At 40.7% G+C, this 20,347-nt stretch overlaps 2 protein-coding genes across 2 annotated transcripts; one reads left to right on the forward strand and one right to left on the reverse strand.

Moving 5' to 3' along the window:
• Window positions 1-1,660: 1,660 nt before the first annotated feature.
• LOC127761184 (transcription factor MYB17-like) lies at window positions 1,661-4,848 on the forward strand. The gene is made up of 3 exons (XM_052285432.1): window positions 1,661-2,039; window positions 2,548-2,677; window positions 3,455-4,848. The coding sequence occupies exons 1-3, from the start codon at window positions 1,907-1,909 to the stop codon at window positions 4,092-4,094; spliced, it is 903 nt and encodes a 300-aa protein (XP_052141392.1). The 5' UTR covers window positions 1,661-1,906; the 3' UTR covers window positions 4,095-4,848.
• A 7,710-nt stretch (window positions 4,849-12,558) lies between these two features.
• On the reverse strand, window positions 12,559-14,488 carry LOC127761898 (remorin-like). Its single transcript, XM_052286228.1, has 5 exons — window positions 14,171-14,488; window positions 13,845-13,916; window positions 13,672-13,759; window positions 13,410-13,491; window positions 12,559-12,974 (listed from the first exon to the last, which is right to left on the reverse strand). The coding sequence occupies exons 1-5, from the start codon at window positions 14,337-14,339 to the stop codon at window positions 12,774-12,776; spliced, it is 612 nt and encodes a 203-aa protein (XP_052142188.1). The 5' UTR covers window positions 14,340-14,488; the 3' UTR covers window positions 12,559-12,773.
• Between the last annotated feature and the right edge of the window lie 5,859 nt (window positions 14,489-20,347).

Genomic DNA, 20,347 nt, shown 5'->3' on the forward strand with positions numbered 1-20,347 from the left:
GCATGGTAACTGGTAGAGATGTTTTAAAAATAATAGCCATTTCCCTATAAATTTCTATAAATTTATTGAAATAATGGAGATTTATAGTAAACTGGTAGAGATTTATAGGGAAACTTGCGATGGGAAATAGCCATTTATAAATTTTAAAAATAATGATTTATTTCCATTATTTTTAAAATTTATTGAAGATTTTTTTTTGAAATTTATAGTAAACTTCTTCAATAAATTTTAAAAATAAACCATACATTAACTTTTTTTTGAAACAAAACCTTCAGCTACGGTTCTAGCCATAGTGTTTGGTGTTACATGCTAGGATCAGTGCACTGTAATATTATTAGGGGGCTATTATACCATGAGATCATGTCTGAACCAAATGATACCAATAAGGAATTAGACTCTGATACTTATCAGTATCAGATATAGTACATGAATTGATACATATGGATACTAGCCGATACCTAATGGTACCAGGCGGATAACTACTAGTACCAGACCTAGTACCCGTCGGGTATCATATATGAAGCTTAGAGGGGAGGGAGAGGAGCAGAGATGGTTACCGGCTGCGATTCTCTCACCGTGAGACGATGGCGAAAAACACAGGCGATGCCAAATCTACCTTCCTTTTCCATTTCCCCTCCATTTCCTATATTCTTCCTCTTTCCTTCACATCTTCCTCCTCTGTTTCTTCTAAACGAGACCCATCCCGTCCTTTTGCATTGTGTGGCTATAGGAGACCAAATTGCCCCCTATCTATCAATGTTAAGGCTTCGTCACAGCCATCAGCTCGACCAGTCCAGTCCATACCATCACCGCCCCTGTGTGTGAAGAACCCGCACTGCACCAACGCACCACAAACAGCCGCTGCAAAATCTAGCCACCACCGTGCAACAATCTCGTCGTGGAATCTAGCCATCTTCAGGTCGTTCTTTGTCATAGCGGCGCGAGGAAGTGAGAGATCCCGTCCCAAACACGAGGAATGGATTTCCTGTACCTAGCATTCCCATAAATATTATGATGGAGTTAATTTTGCTAAGAGCAATATAGCTTAAAAAGAGTTACTAACTGTACCCAAAATTTAAACATTTCAATCTAAATTTACCTAGAAATGCTTGTATTTTAGGATCGGCCGAGGAGGTTGCTAGATGTACACTTGCGTAGGACGGTAGGAGTAGGCCCAAATGCGACATGAGGTCACGGCCACAAAGTTATGATACACTTGCGATGGGTACCCAACAATTAGTACTACTAGTGGTGCTTATCATACAGTAATAAATACTTCATCTGAATTACTCACTTGAATGCTTGATCTGATGGCCCGAAGTTACTCTTCGGCTAGTTTGCTTTGGTACAAAGTACTCCCCATGAAAGGACATATACCAGTGATAGTTCTATCTCTCCCCCGCTTGCGTATCCCGGCCACTCGACTACTCGAGTAGTGGCAGCAGCACGACTGCACGACGCTAGTACCCGGGCGTCACCGTCGCCGTTGCGCGCGCGCGCTGTACTTGCAAGCAAAAGCCCCCTCGTCAATTGAATGCGTGCGTCGCGCAACGCAACGCAAGCACGCGCCGGGTTTTATTTTATTTTCTTCGTCGTCTCCCACACTCTCCGCGTCCGTTCCGTCTCGTTGTTGTTGCTGCCGCAGCAGCGCAGGTGAAAATCTCCGGCATTTAAGGTTGCGCCGCGGGGGATCCTCCTCGGCCACAAACAAAACCACCCTCGTCCTACGCGCCTCTGCTAGCGAGTACTCCTACATAGACTAGCCACGTCTCCCCCCAAATCTTTTCGCATTTCCTTTCCCCTCCCTTTCACCCACTGAATCACTCGAAGTCGTCGTCTCGTCCACGGCCCTGCTGCCTCGTGCGCTCCGGCAGCTTTGCCGGGGGTGGGTGGGGGAGCGCGCGCCATGGGGAGGGCGCCGTGTTGCGACAAGAAGGGGCTCAAGAAGGGGCCGTGGACGCCGGAGGAGGACAAGCTCCTCGTCGACTACATCCAGGCCAACGGCCACGGCAGCTGGCGCCTCCTCCCCAAGCTCGCAGGTACCGGCTGGCTTCTCTGTTCTTGCGAGGCAATGCTTTGCTTCTGTCACGTTTTCGTGTTCGCGTGCCGCACTAGTGCTGAACTGCTGATCAGCACATTCTGAGAATCTGTCTTGATGATTTCGGCCTTAGATGCTGCTTATACTCGATTGCATCTGCATACCTTCAAGCTGCAATAATCACCCACAAGCTCGATTGGGGCTAAAATACACAAATTATTTCATCGTATACAAAGTAGGAGTACTGATTAAGTCGTACACTCGGCGAGTACTAGGCTCACTCGTACTACTCCCTGCTGGGTTTTCCTTGATCTTCACTCCAGGCATCAGCATTGCCTCCAGCTACGAACACTCGGTCACTCACTCCAGGGCTCCAGGCTCCTACCATTACCATGCCCATGTTGTGCTACTCTCTTTTCGTGCATGAGAAGTACTCGGTATTATTCACAGGAGCTGAGAGACTCTAGTCCGTTCCATCTGGATAACACTTCGTTTTGCGTTGCATGCAGGGCTGAACCGGTGCGGCAAGAGCTGCCGGCTGCGGTGGACGAACTACCTCCGGCCGGACATCAAGCGCGGGCCCTTCACCGCAGAGGAGCAGAAGTCCATCGTCCAGCTCCACGGCATCGTCGGCAACAAGTAAAGTCCCCCTTGCTCGTCTTCATCTCCTTCACCTAGCGAGCGAGTAGCCGAGCAGGACTAGCTGACTGACCAGCTCACATCGCACAGCCACTGTGTGCTAGTGTGCACTGCTCGGTGCGCAGCTAAGCTAGCGCACCACACCGTAGCACTGTACATGCACACTGTGCATGGCTCCTCACGCATTCAATGTTGACACATCGCATTCTCCGATCATCACATCATATATGATATATCCCAAACCGGCCGGCTGGTGTACTACCAGTATATATAGTAGTGGTACTTGCTTGTTTGGAGTATGTACATGTCTAGTTTAGCTTGGAGTCCCAGTGTATATTTAGGCCATTCCACTCTAAAATTTTTCTCCCTATCACATCGAACATTTTACGTTTGAACACCTACGCGAAGTATTAAATATAGGCTTAAAAATGACTAACTGCACAGACACAACTAATTTGAGAGACAAAACTTTAAAGCTAATTGCTCCATGATTTAACAATGTGATGCTAGATTAATTAGGCTTAATAAATTTTACTGATGGATTCTATAATTAGTTTTTTTTATTATTGTCCAAACACCTTATATAATACTCGATTATAATACCCGATGTGATTAGCAAAATCGTTACATCCCGGATCTAAACACCCCCTTTACTCATTTACTGTAGTGCTATACTGTGGTAAATATTCAGTCCAGTTAGCTATCACTAGAGTGTACTACTACTAGCAGCGCATTGATTAGAAGTGGTGGCACACACCTGCTGTTTGTTCTGGCCAGGTGGTCCATGATCGCGGCGCAGCTGCCCGGCCGGACCGACAACGAGATCAAGAACTATTGGAACACTCACCTCAAGAAGCAGCTGCGCCGGATGGGCCTCGACGATCCGCCGCCCGGGCCGGCGGCGGGCTGCCCGGCGGCGCGTCACATGGCGCAGTGGGAGACCGCGCGGCTCGAGGCCGAGGCGCGCCTCTCCCTCCTCTCCTCCTCCGGCGCCGCGGCGACGACGACGATCACCGCCGCCACCACCACCACCTCCGCCTCGTCGTCCTCCACCACCGCGGGGCCCGTCGCCGCCGCCGCGACGTCACCCGCGGACGTGTTCCTCCGCCTCTGGAACTCCAGCATCGGGGACTCCTTCCGCAAGCTAGCCGTGGTGGCGGCGGGGTCGTCGTCCCCTTCGCGCGCGGACGTCACGAAGGACGCTGTGAAGCAGGAGGAGGAGGCGGCGCCGGCCGGGGACGACTCGTCGGCGGCGTCCAACGAGGTGGAGGCGGCGACCATGGCGGTGGACGAGTACCAGATGTTCCTCGACTTCGCCGGCGAGGAGCTGGGCCTGTTCCACGGCCGGTACGGCGGCTTCTCGCTCTTCCCGCCGGTCGACTTGCTCGAGGCGTCGCTGGAGACGGCGTTCAAGTGACCCGTACGTCGACGACGACCTTGCTCGCCGCGCGCCATGTACGACGTACTACGTACTCCGCAGCCGCAGCAGCAGCATCATGCCTCGACGTAGGAGTATGTATATAAGCAAGTGTTCTGGGGCGTCCGGACAGTAGGCGCGTCCGTATGAAGGGTAGGACACACGTACGAGACGTGGGAGAAAATTTTGGGGATCAATTAGGGTTCTAAGGATAATCTGTAGCTTGGGGTTTAGGCATGGGGGAACATCATGGTGTGTATTAGTATTACGGCCTTTTGGATGGCATTCTCTGGGGGGCAAGGGGCTTACCGGAGATGCTCTAATACATTCAATGATGTTCGATCTTTCAGTGTTGGATATGGAGCTGGTTTTATCTGTGTTGGTTGATCTCAGCAGGAAACCAAGAGAAGAGAGAGTTTGACGCCAAGAAAGAAGAGAGGAACTCAGGAAAGTTATCTACCAGGAAACTACGGCCCTTGGACTTTCTGTAGACCATCAATGGACCTCGTTACTTCTGATTACTCTTCAGCCTTCAAGCACTGGAGCTGTGCTATAGCCCCTAGTTTATCCTCGTGATCTTTCTCTGAGGTTGTGTTGAATATATATACATAATCGGTTATAATTTAGAACTTAAATTTATATTAGATATTAGAATAGTAGCGAATAGAAGCGAATCTTCTATGAGCGTATCTTTTGAGTTTTTTACCGTCTTATGAACATGTCGTGACTATCCCGACGTACGGTAAGTATACTATCAAGATTGAGGAGATAACTTCGATATACGATAGAAACAACATGCTACTTCGAAATGTGAGACATGTGTCAGAACTAAGGAGGAGATCAATTTCACTTGTGAGCCTTCCTACATAAGAAAGAGTGGTCGTATTAGGTGGATTATGATAGAAAGACCATAAATATCATGAATAACGGAAAGACTGTTATTATTAGTGAGAGGATGAGGCTCATGTTTGTGCAAGCTACATGGGGACACGGTTACAGGTGGAGTCATAGAAGATGGGCATGTTGGTGTTGCAGTGCACGTTCTTGAAGACGGTGAGGCAGGCAAAGGTTCGTCGAGTGGCTTGACGTGAGCGGCGAAAGGAAATAACTTAAGTCTAGGTACACGGAGGTTTGCACATTGAGCAAATTCAAATTTGCTTGACATATTCGCTAGGTGAAGTTTGTTAAAATTTGTGTCTAATATATGTACGTAAATGATTATACGACTTAGAGTTATACTATGTATTAGGACAGTAGTATAGTCGAACTATTTTCTAGGCTCTCCTAAATAGAGATACACATATGTTCTAACCACGTAGCAACTTAGCATAGATGATTCTTTTAACCACAGTGGTTATAGTCAATTATCCAGTTCCATTCATTATGCATGCATATCCTTTCCTCACTACTCTACATCTTAGGCTATGTTCTTTCCTTCAAGTTCCCAACCCCTCTCCCTCGTTTTACGCGCGCACGCTTTTCAAACCGCTAAACAGTGTGTTTTTTACAAAAAGTTTCTATACGAAAGTTGCTTAAAAAAATCAAATTAATACATATTTTTAAAAAAATTAGCTAATAATTAATTAATCATGTAATAATGCGTGCTCTGTTTTGCGTGCCCTCCGGAACGCAACCTTAGATAGCTTGAAGATCAACCCCATCTCACTGACTTCCCACCCTTTCGGTTCTGTTCGTTTCTGCTTTGGATTAAGATTAAAAACGGGCATGTAAAACAAAAAACTATTAGCATATGATTAATTAATATTTAAGTATTACAAACTTGAAATATGAATATATTTGTTATTTTAAAGCTATTTTCATATATATTTTCTCACGAAATACAACGTTTTAATAGTTTGAAAAGTATGCTAATGAAAATCAAGATAAAATTTTAATTTTATTGAGAAAAATGTGCTAACAAAAACCGAGGTAAAATCTTAATTTCATCCTCCCTCGCAATTCTTTTGCTCCTTGATAATGCTTCTACTTTGAGCCATTGATCATCTTCTGTACATAATCGTCTTTCAAATGGCATCACTTTTTTTCATTTCCCAAGGTTCGCACATGTAAACACTATTATTTTATCACCCTTTAGTATGTAACTTTGGTGGTGCCATTATCATTATTAGGATATACTAAACCATTGGGAACGAGGTTACTGTCACCCCACGGTTGGCGGTTGCCATGGTAGCCACGCGGTTTTAAAAAATGAGAATGTTATCACATGTAATAACCACCATAACACGATTTTATAAACTCTGGTCACTATACATAATTCTTGAAAATCCGTTAAGAAGGAAGGTACTTTTTATTGATAAATTTTATATTATAGTAGTGCTAATATGCATGTATCGAGATGCATGAATTTTTATGTAGGAATCAGATTACGGTTTTCTTTAGAGGTAACATTGCTATAATACCACTTTGCTTAAAGGATATTGCTACCACTGAGTAAAAGCGCGTGGGATCAGAAAAAGGGGTCCCTGATGTGCAGTGGCTGACTCTGTTTGACTTGTTTCTATTCAGATAAAGGAGTAAATGCACTGGATAGCCGGTGGGGCCAGCCCGACGAGAAAACGAATTTATTGCCACGCTCAGATAAAAGGCCAAACCAGAGCAGCGAAAGGTTTGCCACGACACCTGCAGCACAGGAGCAGCCTGTTGCCTGTGGTGGCTTCATCGCCAGGAAAGAACAGAAATGGGCAGGGCAAGCTCGTCGCCCCTACGCTAATGATTCTCTTCTGGGAGATACTATTAAATGCCGTGCCATTGTGGTCCTTTGGATATGATTGCCATTTAGAGTGTGTATAGTTTATGTTAAAATTTAAAGTTTAGTTGAAATTGAAACGATGTGATGGAAAAGTTAAAAATTTATGTGTAGAAAAGTTTTGATGTGATGAAAAAGTTGAAAGTTTGAAGAAAAAATTTGGAACTAAACTCGGCCTTAATCAGGACTGTCGTGATGGATAACAGTGAAGAAACGATTCTTTTTTACGAGTAAAGTAACCTTCTCACAGTGTTTGCTCGGTTTGTGATCGCGGCAAAATTTTCACTTCATACCCAGGGAGAACGTAAAAATTACTACGTATGTTCCAGTCATCTAGTAGAATATTTAGGCCCGCTTTATTCGAAAGAAAATTGTATGATTTATATGGATTTTATTCATATATGATTTTTTTCCTCCTATAGTCCTTTGAATCAAATTAATGGTCACTATAGAATCTCATAAAATTTATGCGAAATATCTCATTCCGTCTAAGTTTTAGAGAAAATCTAATATGAGGTAAAACCTTATGATTTTTTTTTCATGTTTTCATCCCTCCTTAAATTCATATGTTTTTTCTATGGTCCAATCAAACGATCATTCTCATCTTTTTTTTTTCAATCATGTATGTTAAACTTGATACTATCAAAATAATGTGTTTTTCGTGTTTCTTCATTTTCTCAGTCTTGCATTTTAAAAGGCCCTTTATACTTACTCCATTTCAAAATATAATTGTTTCTAATTTTATCCTAAATTAAACTTTCTTAGTCCCACCGTGTTTATAGAGAAGAGCATTAATGATGTTCATTTGGTGTCGCAAGCACTATTGTCATTTCAATACACTCGATCAAATTTAGAATAATTCGACTTAAGTAGGATGATGCTTATGATATAGGACGAAGGGTCACAAATCTGATCCAACAACACGCTGTAGATGGCGAGTCTTTGATCTTGTCAGAGGGTAGAGGATCCTAGCAACTTAGGGCCCCTTTGAAATGGAGGATTAGCAAAAGAATTTTGGAGGATTCATTTTTCTAAGGATTTTTTCCTATAGAGCCCTTTGATTCATAGGAAGAGGATAGGAAAACTTACATAGGATTGCATTCCTATGATCAATTCCATAGGAAAATAAGCAAGAGGTTAGACCTCTTGTGAAACTTTCCTTTGTTAAGTGTATACTGTGGTATAATCAAAGGACTCTTCTCTCCATTTCCTGTGTTTTCAATTCCTGTAGGATTGAAAAAACATACAACTTCAATTCCTACGTTTTTTCTATTCCTGTGTTTTTCCTATCATGCGTTTCAAAGGGGCCCCATGTACAATGGTCTTTATTAATGGTCTATCTTTATTGTCATGCAAACATATTTGGTGACGTGGAAGAGAGAGAAGGACAAAGAAAGATGGTTGCTACGCATGACAACGACATAGAGTCGACTCTTAGCATTATTAGGAAATTTTTTGTTGCATTGAGTCTAATAAAGAAAAGATAACTAGTAAGAAAGTATTTTAGTACATTAATGGTTAGAGACCGTATTGTCTTAACTATTGTAACGTGATAGACTCTAATTAACGTAGAGACCATACTGGTTTTTGTCTTTGTACTTGCCCTTAAACTCCTTAACAATAGGCCAATCCAAATCATTATTTGTCATGAATAGGCTCTTTTGGACATCTAAGTCCTTACATAATAACTCCCATGGACAAGAGAAAGAAGGCATTAATAGAATGAACAGCCTAATATGTTACACTTACCGAACAACGTCTATGTTTGGTCATGTGTTCTACAAGTGATGTTGTCGTTCCCATATGGTGGAGATAATTTCGGTACTTGCTATATTTCACTCAAGAAGGTAGAAGGAAAATTGCTTTACGCGATCCACAGAGAAGTCAACTTGATTCACTTCCCCGGCCGGGGATCCTATAGATAAGAGAAGATTAGGAGAGTTGCCAAACTCTAACCATCATGCATGCACCACACACTTCTACTATGCCAAGGGTTGTTTGGTTCACCATCAAACTTTATCATGTCACAATTCTGGCATCCCATAGTTTGTTTTATCCATATTTATTTCATAATCACACTTATGAGTTACCGCGGTTAAGCTAATCATGCTACAAACTTGTACCCTATAATTTATTGGCGACACTTTGTAGTTTACCATAACTTGGATGCAAGCTTATGCCCTACCAATTATGCCCTATGTTGGTCCTACAAACCAAAGACACACCAAGGTTCTAGACTAATAAGCCATAACACCTATTAACAAAAAAATATTTTTTGTACATAAAACTTTTTTATATGTGCTATTAGTGACTTACAAGCCAATGCTAGAAAATAAAATACAATGAAAAATAATAAAAAAATGAACTTTAAATTTAGGTTTTAAAACTCAAATTTTATTTGGGCATATAGGCTGAAGAGCAAACAATAGAGTTGCAAAATGTTTAGGATTTAAGGTTTTGTGTATTTTAGAAAAAAAAAACTGATCTACTTTCATTTTATATTTCAAGAAAGCATGGGTAATAGAACATTTAAAGGGATATAACTAAAAGCAAAATATATATTATTACAATAAATACATATGTTGAGTATATATACTCCTTTATTTAAATAGACTGCAAAGGTGGTGACAGTGAGTTTGCCACCCTATCTATTCCTATATATTGTAGTTTTACGTATTACAACTTGAACTTCTTAATATGACAAGATAGCTAAATCTAAATGGATAGATATATATAAAATTAAATTAAAGTGAGTATTCTCTAAAACAAAAGGCTGGGAACATATTTGATGAAAATTATGCCTTTTAGTTTCAGGAAATATTATGATTTTTTTTCTTTTAATCATATTAAGGCATGGACATTTAGATAGTGCTACAAATAGATAAACGATAAATTACACTTACTTTGGTCTTGAACAAAATGTTTTAAACAATCATGATTTCAGTGGTTGTATTTGTATTCTACTAGTATATCCTACGACTGTAAGTGTAACAGAAGATATCGTAAAAACAACTCTCCCACAACCATCAATCTGCTAGTACAATACATTTGTCTCGGTTTAGAAATTCCCATGCTATATGTGAGATCATAGTATTGATTATACGGACTACCCACACTTATAAAAAAATAATGCATTCGCTCTAAAATATAGAATATTAATAATATAGTTATATGGATAAATTTTCTTTATATTTAAAAATGGAGATAGTAACGAAAGATATACACTACGTGCTCAATCCTTATTTACTCTTTTGAACCGTGCTGCTTTTTGCCGACTCTTAGTTTGTGTTTAGTTCACGTCAAAATTGGAAGTTTGATTGAAATTGAAATGATGTAATAGAAAAGTTGAAAGTTTATATGTGTAGGAAAGATTTGATGTGATAGAAAAGTTTAAAGTTTGAAGAAAAAGTTTAGAACTAAACAAAACGTGTAAAATGCCACGAAATTTGTGGGAGGACATCACAGACGCCGCAATACCGCCAATTGGCTGAGATGCACCCGATCGTTGGATGCCACGTACTCTAGTCTCTATGGCATTGTTGGCTCTGAACAAACCCAAAGCATGGCATTTTCTGGCTATTTACTCCCAGCTCCTGGGCTCAAATAATGCTCAATCAACCAGGGACGGTCGGAGTTGAGGGAGCTTTACAAACAACCGGGTACGAGACGAGTCGATCAGCCGGCGATCGACGCACTCTCCAACTCTGGGGCGAAACGAGAGAAGACATGCATGCAGAAGTTCACGTCGTCAAGGAGGCGATCTCAGAGTAAGTTTAATAGTAGTATAACCCACTGCTAGCTCTAAATTATTTATAGATAATGTAATAGACAATTCATATAATAATTACTTACTATACTATTAATATTCGGTCCCACTATCATATACACATTACGTCTTGGAGTCCGTACTACAGCTGGCTACAAATATGTAGCTCGCTGCTTTTCTCTTTTTTTTTATCTCTTTAAAATATGTTTATAGCTGGCTTATGGAGCTACTGTAACTGCTCTCACTTTTGCTAGGTGTTTGGAATGGCACTATCAATGAGAGGCTCTGGGCATCATGCATTGAATGCGCCTAGGACGACGAAGAGGACGGAGTCGGAGGGAGAGAGGCGATGCAGTTGGGGTTGGGGCCGCTGCGACGACGCATGCAGCCGCGCAGACAAGCGTAGGAGCAGCAGGGGAACAGTAGCAGGTCAGATAGCGTGTGCGGCGCGAGCGAGCGCAGCATTGATTGCTTGTGAATGTGCACTGCCTCTGGCACCCACGTCAAATTGGGGAAAAGCTAGGCCGGTCGACTTGACCGGACGATGCGCCGTACTCCAACTCTACTACTCCAGTCTTTTTTCTCGGTTGCACGAGTACTCGGTGTACCGATCGGGCGGGCCGGCACGACGCTACCTCCCCCGTACGCGAGAACGTGGTGCCTGATCGGAGGAGTACGCTACACTATGAGCGGGGAAAGAGCGCGGGAGGCAGAAGCAGAAAGAGTTAGCGTGTGCCTCAGACTTTGATTGCGGTACGGCTCCGTCTCAGGGGCGGCATTCAATGGTTGTAGGCATTTGGTGTACGTCGTGTTTTGCTCGACGTTTTGTGCGGTTATTCGTTGATGAGAAACAACCGGGGGACGACGAGGGGTGGCACTGTACTGGTGGGCCTGGTGTCTGGAGGCCTTGGGTTCCATAAAGTTCAGTTTATCAGCCAGATTACCGCGACCAGACCAGGAGTCCATGCCGTTTATTGAGCCGTGAAGACGCCGAAGTAAACACACCCTCGGCCTACAACAAGGTCTTCGTCATCCATTGATTTGATTTGATTGCGATTTCAGAGCTCAGGCCAGATGACACGAGCATAAACATCGTGGAAATAATTTTCCAGCAAGTCAACCTGTCACGTTGAACGAAACTGCTTTTAAAATAACCGAATGAGTCAATTTGTACCGATGTACGAAGGTAAAGGAGATATTATATCCGGTTTTACGGTTAAGGAATACGATTCAATCCAAAAGGAAGAGTTGAAGGTCGAAAACAGACTTATGCAAAGTGACGAGCCATCAAAGTGTGGACACCCAAGAGCCCAAAACTTTTGCAGGCTGTAGCAGCCTATCCACCGCGGATGTCAACGACCCAAATTCCCGTGCCAGCTGTTGCGGTGTTGCTCCCTTCACCTCGTGAGTCCCGTGCCCACCACCAGGCGCGCGCCCCACGTTGTTGCCCCTTGGGACCGGAGAGAGTTCACGCGGCACCTGCGCCGCTCCCGCTCCATCGCGACTTCCGCGGCCCGTCTATGCGCCGCCTCTTTTTTTTTCCTTCTTTCGGGGCGATTTCTTCTCTGTTAGTGCAAGATAATAATAGAGCTCATTTACTACTATTAGCCAATCTTAAAGCCAATACATATAATAGATTAGCTATAAGGTTGGCTACAATTTTCTTCTCATCTCTTTATCTCTCACTTATACATTAATTGTATTTGTCTTGGAGCTTGTGTTAAGCTAGCTCTTGTATGAGAGCCAACACCCTTAACTTTTTGTTACATCTCTCCTCCACATAAGCTTATAGTAGGCTTATAGCTATTATACTTGTTCTTAGAATTTTTCTCAATAAGCTGATAAGAAAAGTTCGTTTTATGAGAAAATGCCATCGACGATTGTCAATCTTAACGTGTTATTATTAACTGCACTTGAAATGTTTTAGACCACCCAAAGAAAAAAAACATGAGTCAATAACATGTAGGATCTATATAAGTCAATGACATGTGGGTCAGGATGGCATATCTCAAATTTTACAAAATTATAATGGCATGGTTCTAATTTTTCCAAAGAAAAAAACAGTACACACTTACAAGTTACAACCCAACACAAATAACTTTCGAAAGAGAAAGAAAAACAAGTATATGGCTCGGATCGATGTTTCTTATGCCCTAAAACACCCGATATGTTTCTTCGGTGTCACTCCGGTTGCACGGTACTTAGCTGCTATCTCCTCGGCCTTGATCACTTCTTCACCGCGCCGGGCCATCACCATTGCTCTCTTTTCTTCAGCTTCCTTATGGACGATTGCTTCCTTGTTCTTCGCCTTCTCAGCGTACTCTGCCTTCTTCCTTTCCAACTCTTCCTGTGTACTCACAGGTTAATTGTAGAACAGTGTGGGTGATACACATTTATGTTGCCAATTCTCAAACAAGCAATATGGACTACTTAAAGAACCAATCACTCATGGATTTTGAGTGTCACCAGAAAACAGAGCAAATTTCTTCCGTGTATCATTTTTCTATGTACTATATATTGCTCGTACTTCACACGCTGTCAAATTACTCAGGAATTCATTGCATTGCAATTAAACATCATATCCTTTCCCAAAATAAAACAAAATCCAACATCATCACAAACCATTTTGAAATTCTTATAGATGAGATGTGCAGAGTATTCAAATTTCAAGCACCAGAAAACATAATAAAATTATCTATCTTTTTTTATTAAAAAAATTATCTTTTTTTTCGCGAACGATTAAAAAAAATTATCTTGACAAGTGAAAAAACAATGAACTTACTTCCTTCTTTTTCAGTTGAGTTTTTATTACTGCCTTCTTTGTGTTCTCCCATGAAATAATATCCAATAACTTCTTAGAGGCCCTGACACAGAAAAGAAGTGATTCGGAAGGTTATGTGCTATGTTTCCTCAATAAACACAACATGTTGTAATGGAGCCACATATGCCCTGACAGTAAGACATGGTTTCATTTTGGTTTACACATCATGTTCGCATGGAGAGAGATTCTGGCCAATACGGGCGATTAAATTTTGATTATGTACCTGTTCTCCGCTTTTGCCTTTTCGTTCTCCTCCCATGCTTTGATCAACGATTCTCGCTTGTCTGTCTCCACCTTTGCAAGGGCAATATCTAAAAGTATTCAGGTGTTAATTTAGCTAGAGGCCCTCAATTTGCCAGTGTGTAAAGGGAAAAGGACAGAGCATAAGTTAATCACCTCTGTCATTTGAGGTCCTTGTTGGTGTTGCTGTTGCTGTTGCCTTCTCAGCATGAGGTTTATCAGCAACCTCTGGTATGTGAAAAATCATGATCAGATAGGTAGAAATCAGAAGAATGACTTAGGTCGACCTTTGCATGGCAAACAAGCTTAAAAGCTATAGCGTTCAAGAAATCATGCACACTAGTCTAATCTCCATTTCATATGTTGTTTGAATTGAAAAATGAAAAGATGTGAATGGCTGAGCATTCTCAAATAGTATTACTATAGGTAAAAGACTGCACGCCAAATTCGACAAAACTGAGCCAGCAAAGTACTATACTCACTCTCGACGAAGACGACGAGAGCCTTGGAGTCATCAGCCGGCGGCTCCGTGTCATCATCGGTCTTGGAGATCACCGGCGATGTCGAAGCCGCCGGGATGACGGCCTTCTCCTCCCCCGCGTTCGCTGCGGCGGACGTCGCCCCCGCCTCCTTCAATGCCTCCCCGGCCATCTTCACCGCGCTCACGCGACGCTACTGACTCGGCGCGGCTGCTTACAATGAAACCAGGCACCGTACTGCTTTTGGTAGCTAGTATACTATACGTTTGGTCACGACGACTCACGGGCTGCTGCGTAGTGCGTACTGAATACCGACTGATACGCTGAGGCCTGAGCTGTGGGTCTCTTTATATACAGCTTCTACCCGGCCGGGCTTCTGCCTAGAAAAGCCTGGAGTGAGTGCGATCGGTCCATCATCAATACATTAGATTTTGGATTTGAATTTGACCGTAAATACGAGGGATTTGGAGTACAATCTTTCTCCATCCATCCGATCATCGTATTTATTGCTAACTGGTTGTCACATGGCTAACGTGATTTTTTCCAATCAAATAAACTTTTAGGGACAACAACGTAATTTTTACTTTTTTACATTAAACTCTGCTAGAAGCCTAGATTAACTTAGATTTATTAAGCCGAGCAGGTTATTGTCACATAGTATTATCTACTTGATTATAAAAGTAAATTAAAAATTTGAGAAATAAACTAAACAGATAGATTAAAATACGTGATCTTAACAATGCAATGGAACGAAATTTAAGTTTAGCCGTAAAAGTCATGTTGGGATAGTTCGATGAATAATCTTTTTAAGAGAGAAAACTGAAAATCCATTATAGTTATCGACGGAGAGTGTACTTATTTTAGTAAGTAGTAGTAAGCAGTAGTAAGCAGTAACGTGACTGGAGAAATATGCGGGCGCGTACGTGCGGCGCACAGGGTGCCGTCCTCTCCAGCTCGCCGCCGGATCGGTCGTGCCATCCATCCTCAACCAAGCGTACCGCGCGGGCGATGTACCGCGGCTCCGTCCGTGTATTCCTTGATTACGTGCGTTGCCTCTCAGACGTGGAAGGCAGGGGAGCCGCGAGTTTTCCGAATGAGCTATTCTGCTGCAATCCGCAAGCTAATTTACGTTGTGGCTACTTGTTTCTAGGGTGAAAATGGACTGGGACGATTGGATTATGACATTCCTATTATCCTATATTCTAATCCATATTTTTTTAAAAAAATTCGGAACCAGGTACGGATAATACCGAATAACATATCACTCATCTCATATCCTATCCCATATTATTTCCTTCGAATTGGATTTGGGAACATGTCTCCATTTGTATCTCTAATTCATAGTTATTAAATATAATAAGGTACTCCCTCCATCCCATAATATTAGACATGGTAAAAGTTACACGGTCTTTAAAATTAATCTTTAACTTATAATTTCTCATATGCTATAAGAGTTGTAGCAACAAAATCTATCTATTATATTATTAAAACAGCCTTGAAAGGAGGCACCACGTTCGCTGTGGGGGCTAGAAATTCCCATATTAATCGGAAAAAAAGAAAAGAAGAGTGCAAATAGAAATACAATCTAAAAATAACTGAAATTTGGAATTAAAAGGGGACTTCTGCTACGGGCTATGCCACCCATTACTTATGAGGGAAGTCGCATCCGTCCCATCGCAAGCACCTACAATGTCATGATCACATTGGTTTACCCTTTTTTGGTAGTTGTGCTCTCCTATCTTTTGATTAGGAAAGCGGCACATACCAGGGGTTAGCGACTGTTTATTAAAAACACAGGACTCTGCTAAGTGGTAACACGATGTATAGAGTCTGACACCTGCCCGGTGCTGGAAGGTCAGAAGATATGACAATGTTCCGGCCTTCTTTTCCTTTTCTCGTTAATTCCTTCAACGACGGGGATATGAGAACATTCAAATAGAATGGAGCATAAGCAGACAACTAGACTCTATTTATTGAATTGACAGCGTGAAAGTCCACCACTCCTGTCTAGTAAGGTTCAAGCTATAGTAGCTGGGCCTGTAGTTAATGGATATTAGAGTAAGGGAAACAGCCCAGATCGTACGCTAAGGTCCCTAAGCAATCACTTAGTGGAAAAGGAAGTGATCGAGCGATGACAACCAGGAGGTGGGCTTGGAAGCAGCCATCCTTTGAAGAAAGCGTAATAGCTCACTGGTCTAGCTCCATGGCACCGAAAATGTCTCAGGGCTCAAGTGATTCACCTCGAGAAACCATCGCCCAAAGGTGCTTTCACGAAAGCCGGTCTCCGGGGGTAAAGAACCTTTCTTCACTCTTCGCAACCTCTCTTTCTCTCATAGAGGGAACCTCACTGACGCATTCAGGGCTCTGCAATTGAAGCGTTCCTACCATCCATATATAGGGAAGCAATATTAAAAGAGGAGTCTATATAGGAACCCAATACGAGATTAATCAAAATTCTAAATAAAAATGAAATAAAATCCGAAATTATCAAAAAAAGAGAGAGAAGAGTTCGAGTAGGAATACAATTTTAAACAGAATTAAAAATAAAGAATATTGAAAGAAGAGTACATACATGAATCCAATACGAGATTAATTAAAATTCAGGATAAAAAATAAAAAAAATAAAATTAGAAAAATGAAAAGAAAAGAAGAGTTCAAGTATGAATACAATTTAAAACTAATTAAAATTAGGAATTAAATATAAGCAATATTGAAATAAGAGTAAATATAAGAACCCAATAGTAGATTAATTAAATTCAGAATAAAAAATAAAATAAAATCTGAAATTAGAAAAAGAAAAGTAAAATTTCAACTAGGAATATAATTTATAAATAACTAAAATTGTTGATAAAAATAAAGATTATTAAAAGAAAATACCATCTAAAACACATGACGAGATTAATTAAGTAGCAGGTCTATAGAGGAGCAGAGTGGTGGCGGTTCATGGGACATCTAAAAACTATTAATAAAACGCCAAACAAAATCCTAATGATGATTAAAACGAAGGACGACGAGCAGGTCGTGAATCAATCGGTCAAGGCGGTTGGCGGGGCTTCTAGAAAGTAAAAAATAAACCCCAATGATAATCATATTTGATTATTAAAATCTCAATTACAATAAAAATAAAAGGCAGCTGGCTGGTCGTATATGAGTACAATGGCAGAGCCACCGATGGTTGTGGGTCTTCTATAAAGTAAAAAATGAATTCCAACGATAGTTATGTTTGAGTTTTACAATCCCAATGGCAATAAAGAGTATGCGGCGGATGGGTCGTGGAGGAGTATATTGGTAGCGCTTGATAGGATTTCTATTATGAAAAAAATGAAACCCAACGGGACAATAAACTCTAAAAACTACAAGGTCCAATTTTTAAAGGTTCAAGCTTCTAAAATAAAAAATAAACCCCAATAATAATCATGTTTGATTTTAAAATCTCAATGACAATAAAGAAGGGCGGCAGCGGGCGAGCCGTAGGGGAGTAGAGTGACAAAGTCGCTGTAGTTTCGGCGGAACTTCTATAAAATAAAAAAATGATCCTAAACAATAATTATGATATATTTTTAAATAATAATGACAATAAAGAGAAGATGCAATGGACGGTCGTAGAGGAATATAATGGCAGCGTTTGACGGGACTTCTAGAAATTATAAAAAAGAAGTCCAAAAGGACAATAAAGTCTAAAAAGTTTTTAGATCCAATTTTTAAAGGTTATAAGGAGAATGAAATAGAAACAGTGGTAGATCGAGTTATATAATAACGAATAATATGATAGAAATAAAGGGTGCTGATGTGATTTTTAAAAACTATAAAATTTGAAACACGAGGATAATAAGGTTTGGCTTTGAAACACGAGGATAATAAGGTTTGGCCTTTCAAAATCTTAAGACATCGAGATAACTATTTAATAAATTTAAAGTAAAATCATATTAAAAAATATATAGTTTTATATGGGTGCTAGCCGTGCAATTGCGCGGGCCGGCCACCCAGCTAGTTATAATTATATGAAAGTAAATTTAAATGTCAATCTAATGACATAATTTTTAACAAATAAAATTTATTTCATATTATATTAAATGTTGGTCAAATGTTTTAAAGGTTAAATCTTAAAATACGTGTATGCCTTATTATGGGATGGAAGAAGTAATTAAATTATTAAAAGAGATACATCAGAAAAAAACATATAATATTACGTGTGAGCATGTAAAATAGTGATTAACCAATCTTTTATCATATTTTTAGGTGGACTTATAATAAATTTTTGTACATATTTTATAATACGGAACATACGAGCGGATACATGTCTTTCCGTATCCTAACCCGTATTTTTCCAACGAATTTGGATTCGAACTCGGTTAGTATCGGGTATTCCTTTTTTCTCCCATATTCCTCCCGCGAGTCTTGAGTCAGGTGGGCGGTCGGGAAATACCCGCCCCATTTTCACCCCTACTTGTTTCAGCCTTCTGATGATCGATCAAGCCTTTTATACGCGTCATCCAGTGAAACTTTTATCCGTTTATGGTGAGTATTTGCGCCCTCCAAGCATCTTCACCGTTTTTTTTTAAAAAAAGATGCATCTCCACCCTGCGTGGCTGCCGCCCAGTTGCCACGGCGTCGAGTTTGAGGATTTGGATCAGGTGCAGTCACAATAGTGACTGCAACTTAATCAGTAGCATTAGCACCATTGGATGCGAACTGGACAGCTCAGATCGTGAACCGTACTGTTCATAACACTGTAGCAGTAAATACTGTAGCACAGGTACTGTTCACATGGCCACTGTAGCTTTACGTCTAAACCGTTGATCAGGAAAACGGATGGCTGGTGTTGTGTGCAGTGTTAACTTGCAGTTACAACTGTAACTGCACCGGATCCGAATTCCGAGTTTGAGTATAGCCAATTTAATTAGCCACACAACCAATGAGGGGCAGGGTTTTAAGTTTTAACTGAATTTTGTTTCAAATGCGAAAAATATTACACATCAATATATTATATTAGAAGGAAGAAGTTTTAAGCGAGTGATATACTTATCGATTAAGGCCATATTTGTTTCAGCTTAAGATTATTGTAATCTAGATTATTAAATCAGATTACTCTAAACTGTATTATAATAAGCTGACATAAAATAAGCTACGAGTTTTGTTTCTCTGGATTATTAGAAGCATGTAAGAGTAGTGGATCTTTAGCCACTCAATAATCTGAAAAAAGCTTCTCTAGAGGAGATTATTGGATTATATTAATCTGGCTTATAGGTTATAATAATCTAGCATAATAATCTACTTGTTTGTTTCAGCTTACTGTTAATAATCCAGATTATAATAATCCTAAGCTGAATAAACAGGGCCTAAAACTAGACACTTGTTAGTGGCCGTGTTTGTTGCAGCCCATCATTTCTTTCCTATTCCTTTTCCAGCGAGGTCGTTTGCAAATATTTAGACGAAACAAATTAAATATAGTGATCCAGTTGCTCAAAAACAGTGGTTGTTGATACAAATCGCGCGCTATTAGGTCTGTACTATCGTGCGTTAGTTTTTTTTTTTATATTTTTTCTGTTGTGTAGTACTGTATAGTCTGTATGGAACTAGCCCTTTATTCAGCTTCCCCTAAACTGTACTTTTTTGTTGGCAAAACTTTTTCCGTCCTTGTATTTTTTTTTCAGACTTTAAATACAAACTTTTTTGAAAGAAAAACTGCAAATACAAACTATATGCACTCCCACACTTATATAACTATATAGGACTCCCTATCTCATCCTTTTCCCCTTTCATAAAGATGTACGCAATTTCGTGCTTTGACAACAATTGTGACTTGGAAGCAGTTATCTAACTAGCAGCTTTTGATTATTCTATATGCGTGTTACATTAAGCACGTTTAATTGGATCGTCACTATAATAGTATAATCAATGGAGGTTGGAGATTCTGCCAGCTAGTAGAATTTTACTCCTTTTTTTTCCAAAAAAAAATGAATTCTGACTCTGCTGAAAAAAAGAGGGTGTTACTCATGTCGAAACCATCTGTTGCCAAGTGGTGGTGATCCCATTCTCATCATCTACAAGAGTACGGCCCTGTTTAGGGGAGCTTTAGATTCTGAGAAGCAGCTGTTTGGTAGCCAGCTTCTGAGAATCTAGAAAAGTTCTGAAACCCAGCTTCTCCAGCTTCTGGCTTCTTAGTTCATTTTTCAGAAT

The sequence above is a fragment of the Oryza glaberrima genome, chromosome 2, assembly GCF_000147395.1.
Source record: "Oryza glaberrima chromosome 2, OglaRS2, whole genome shotgun sequence".
NCBI lineage: Eukaryota > Viridiplantae > Streptophyta > Magnoliopsida > Poales > Poaceae > Oryza > Oryza glaberrima.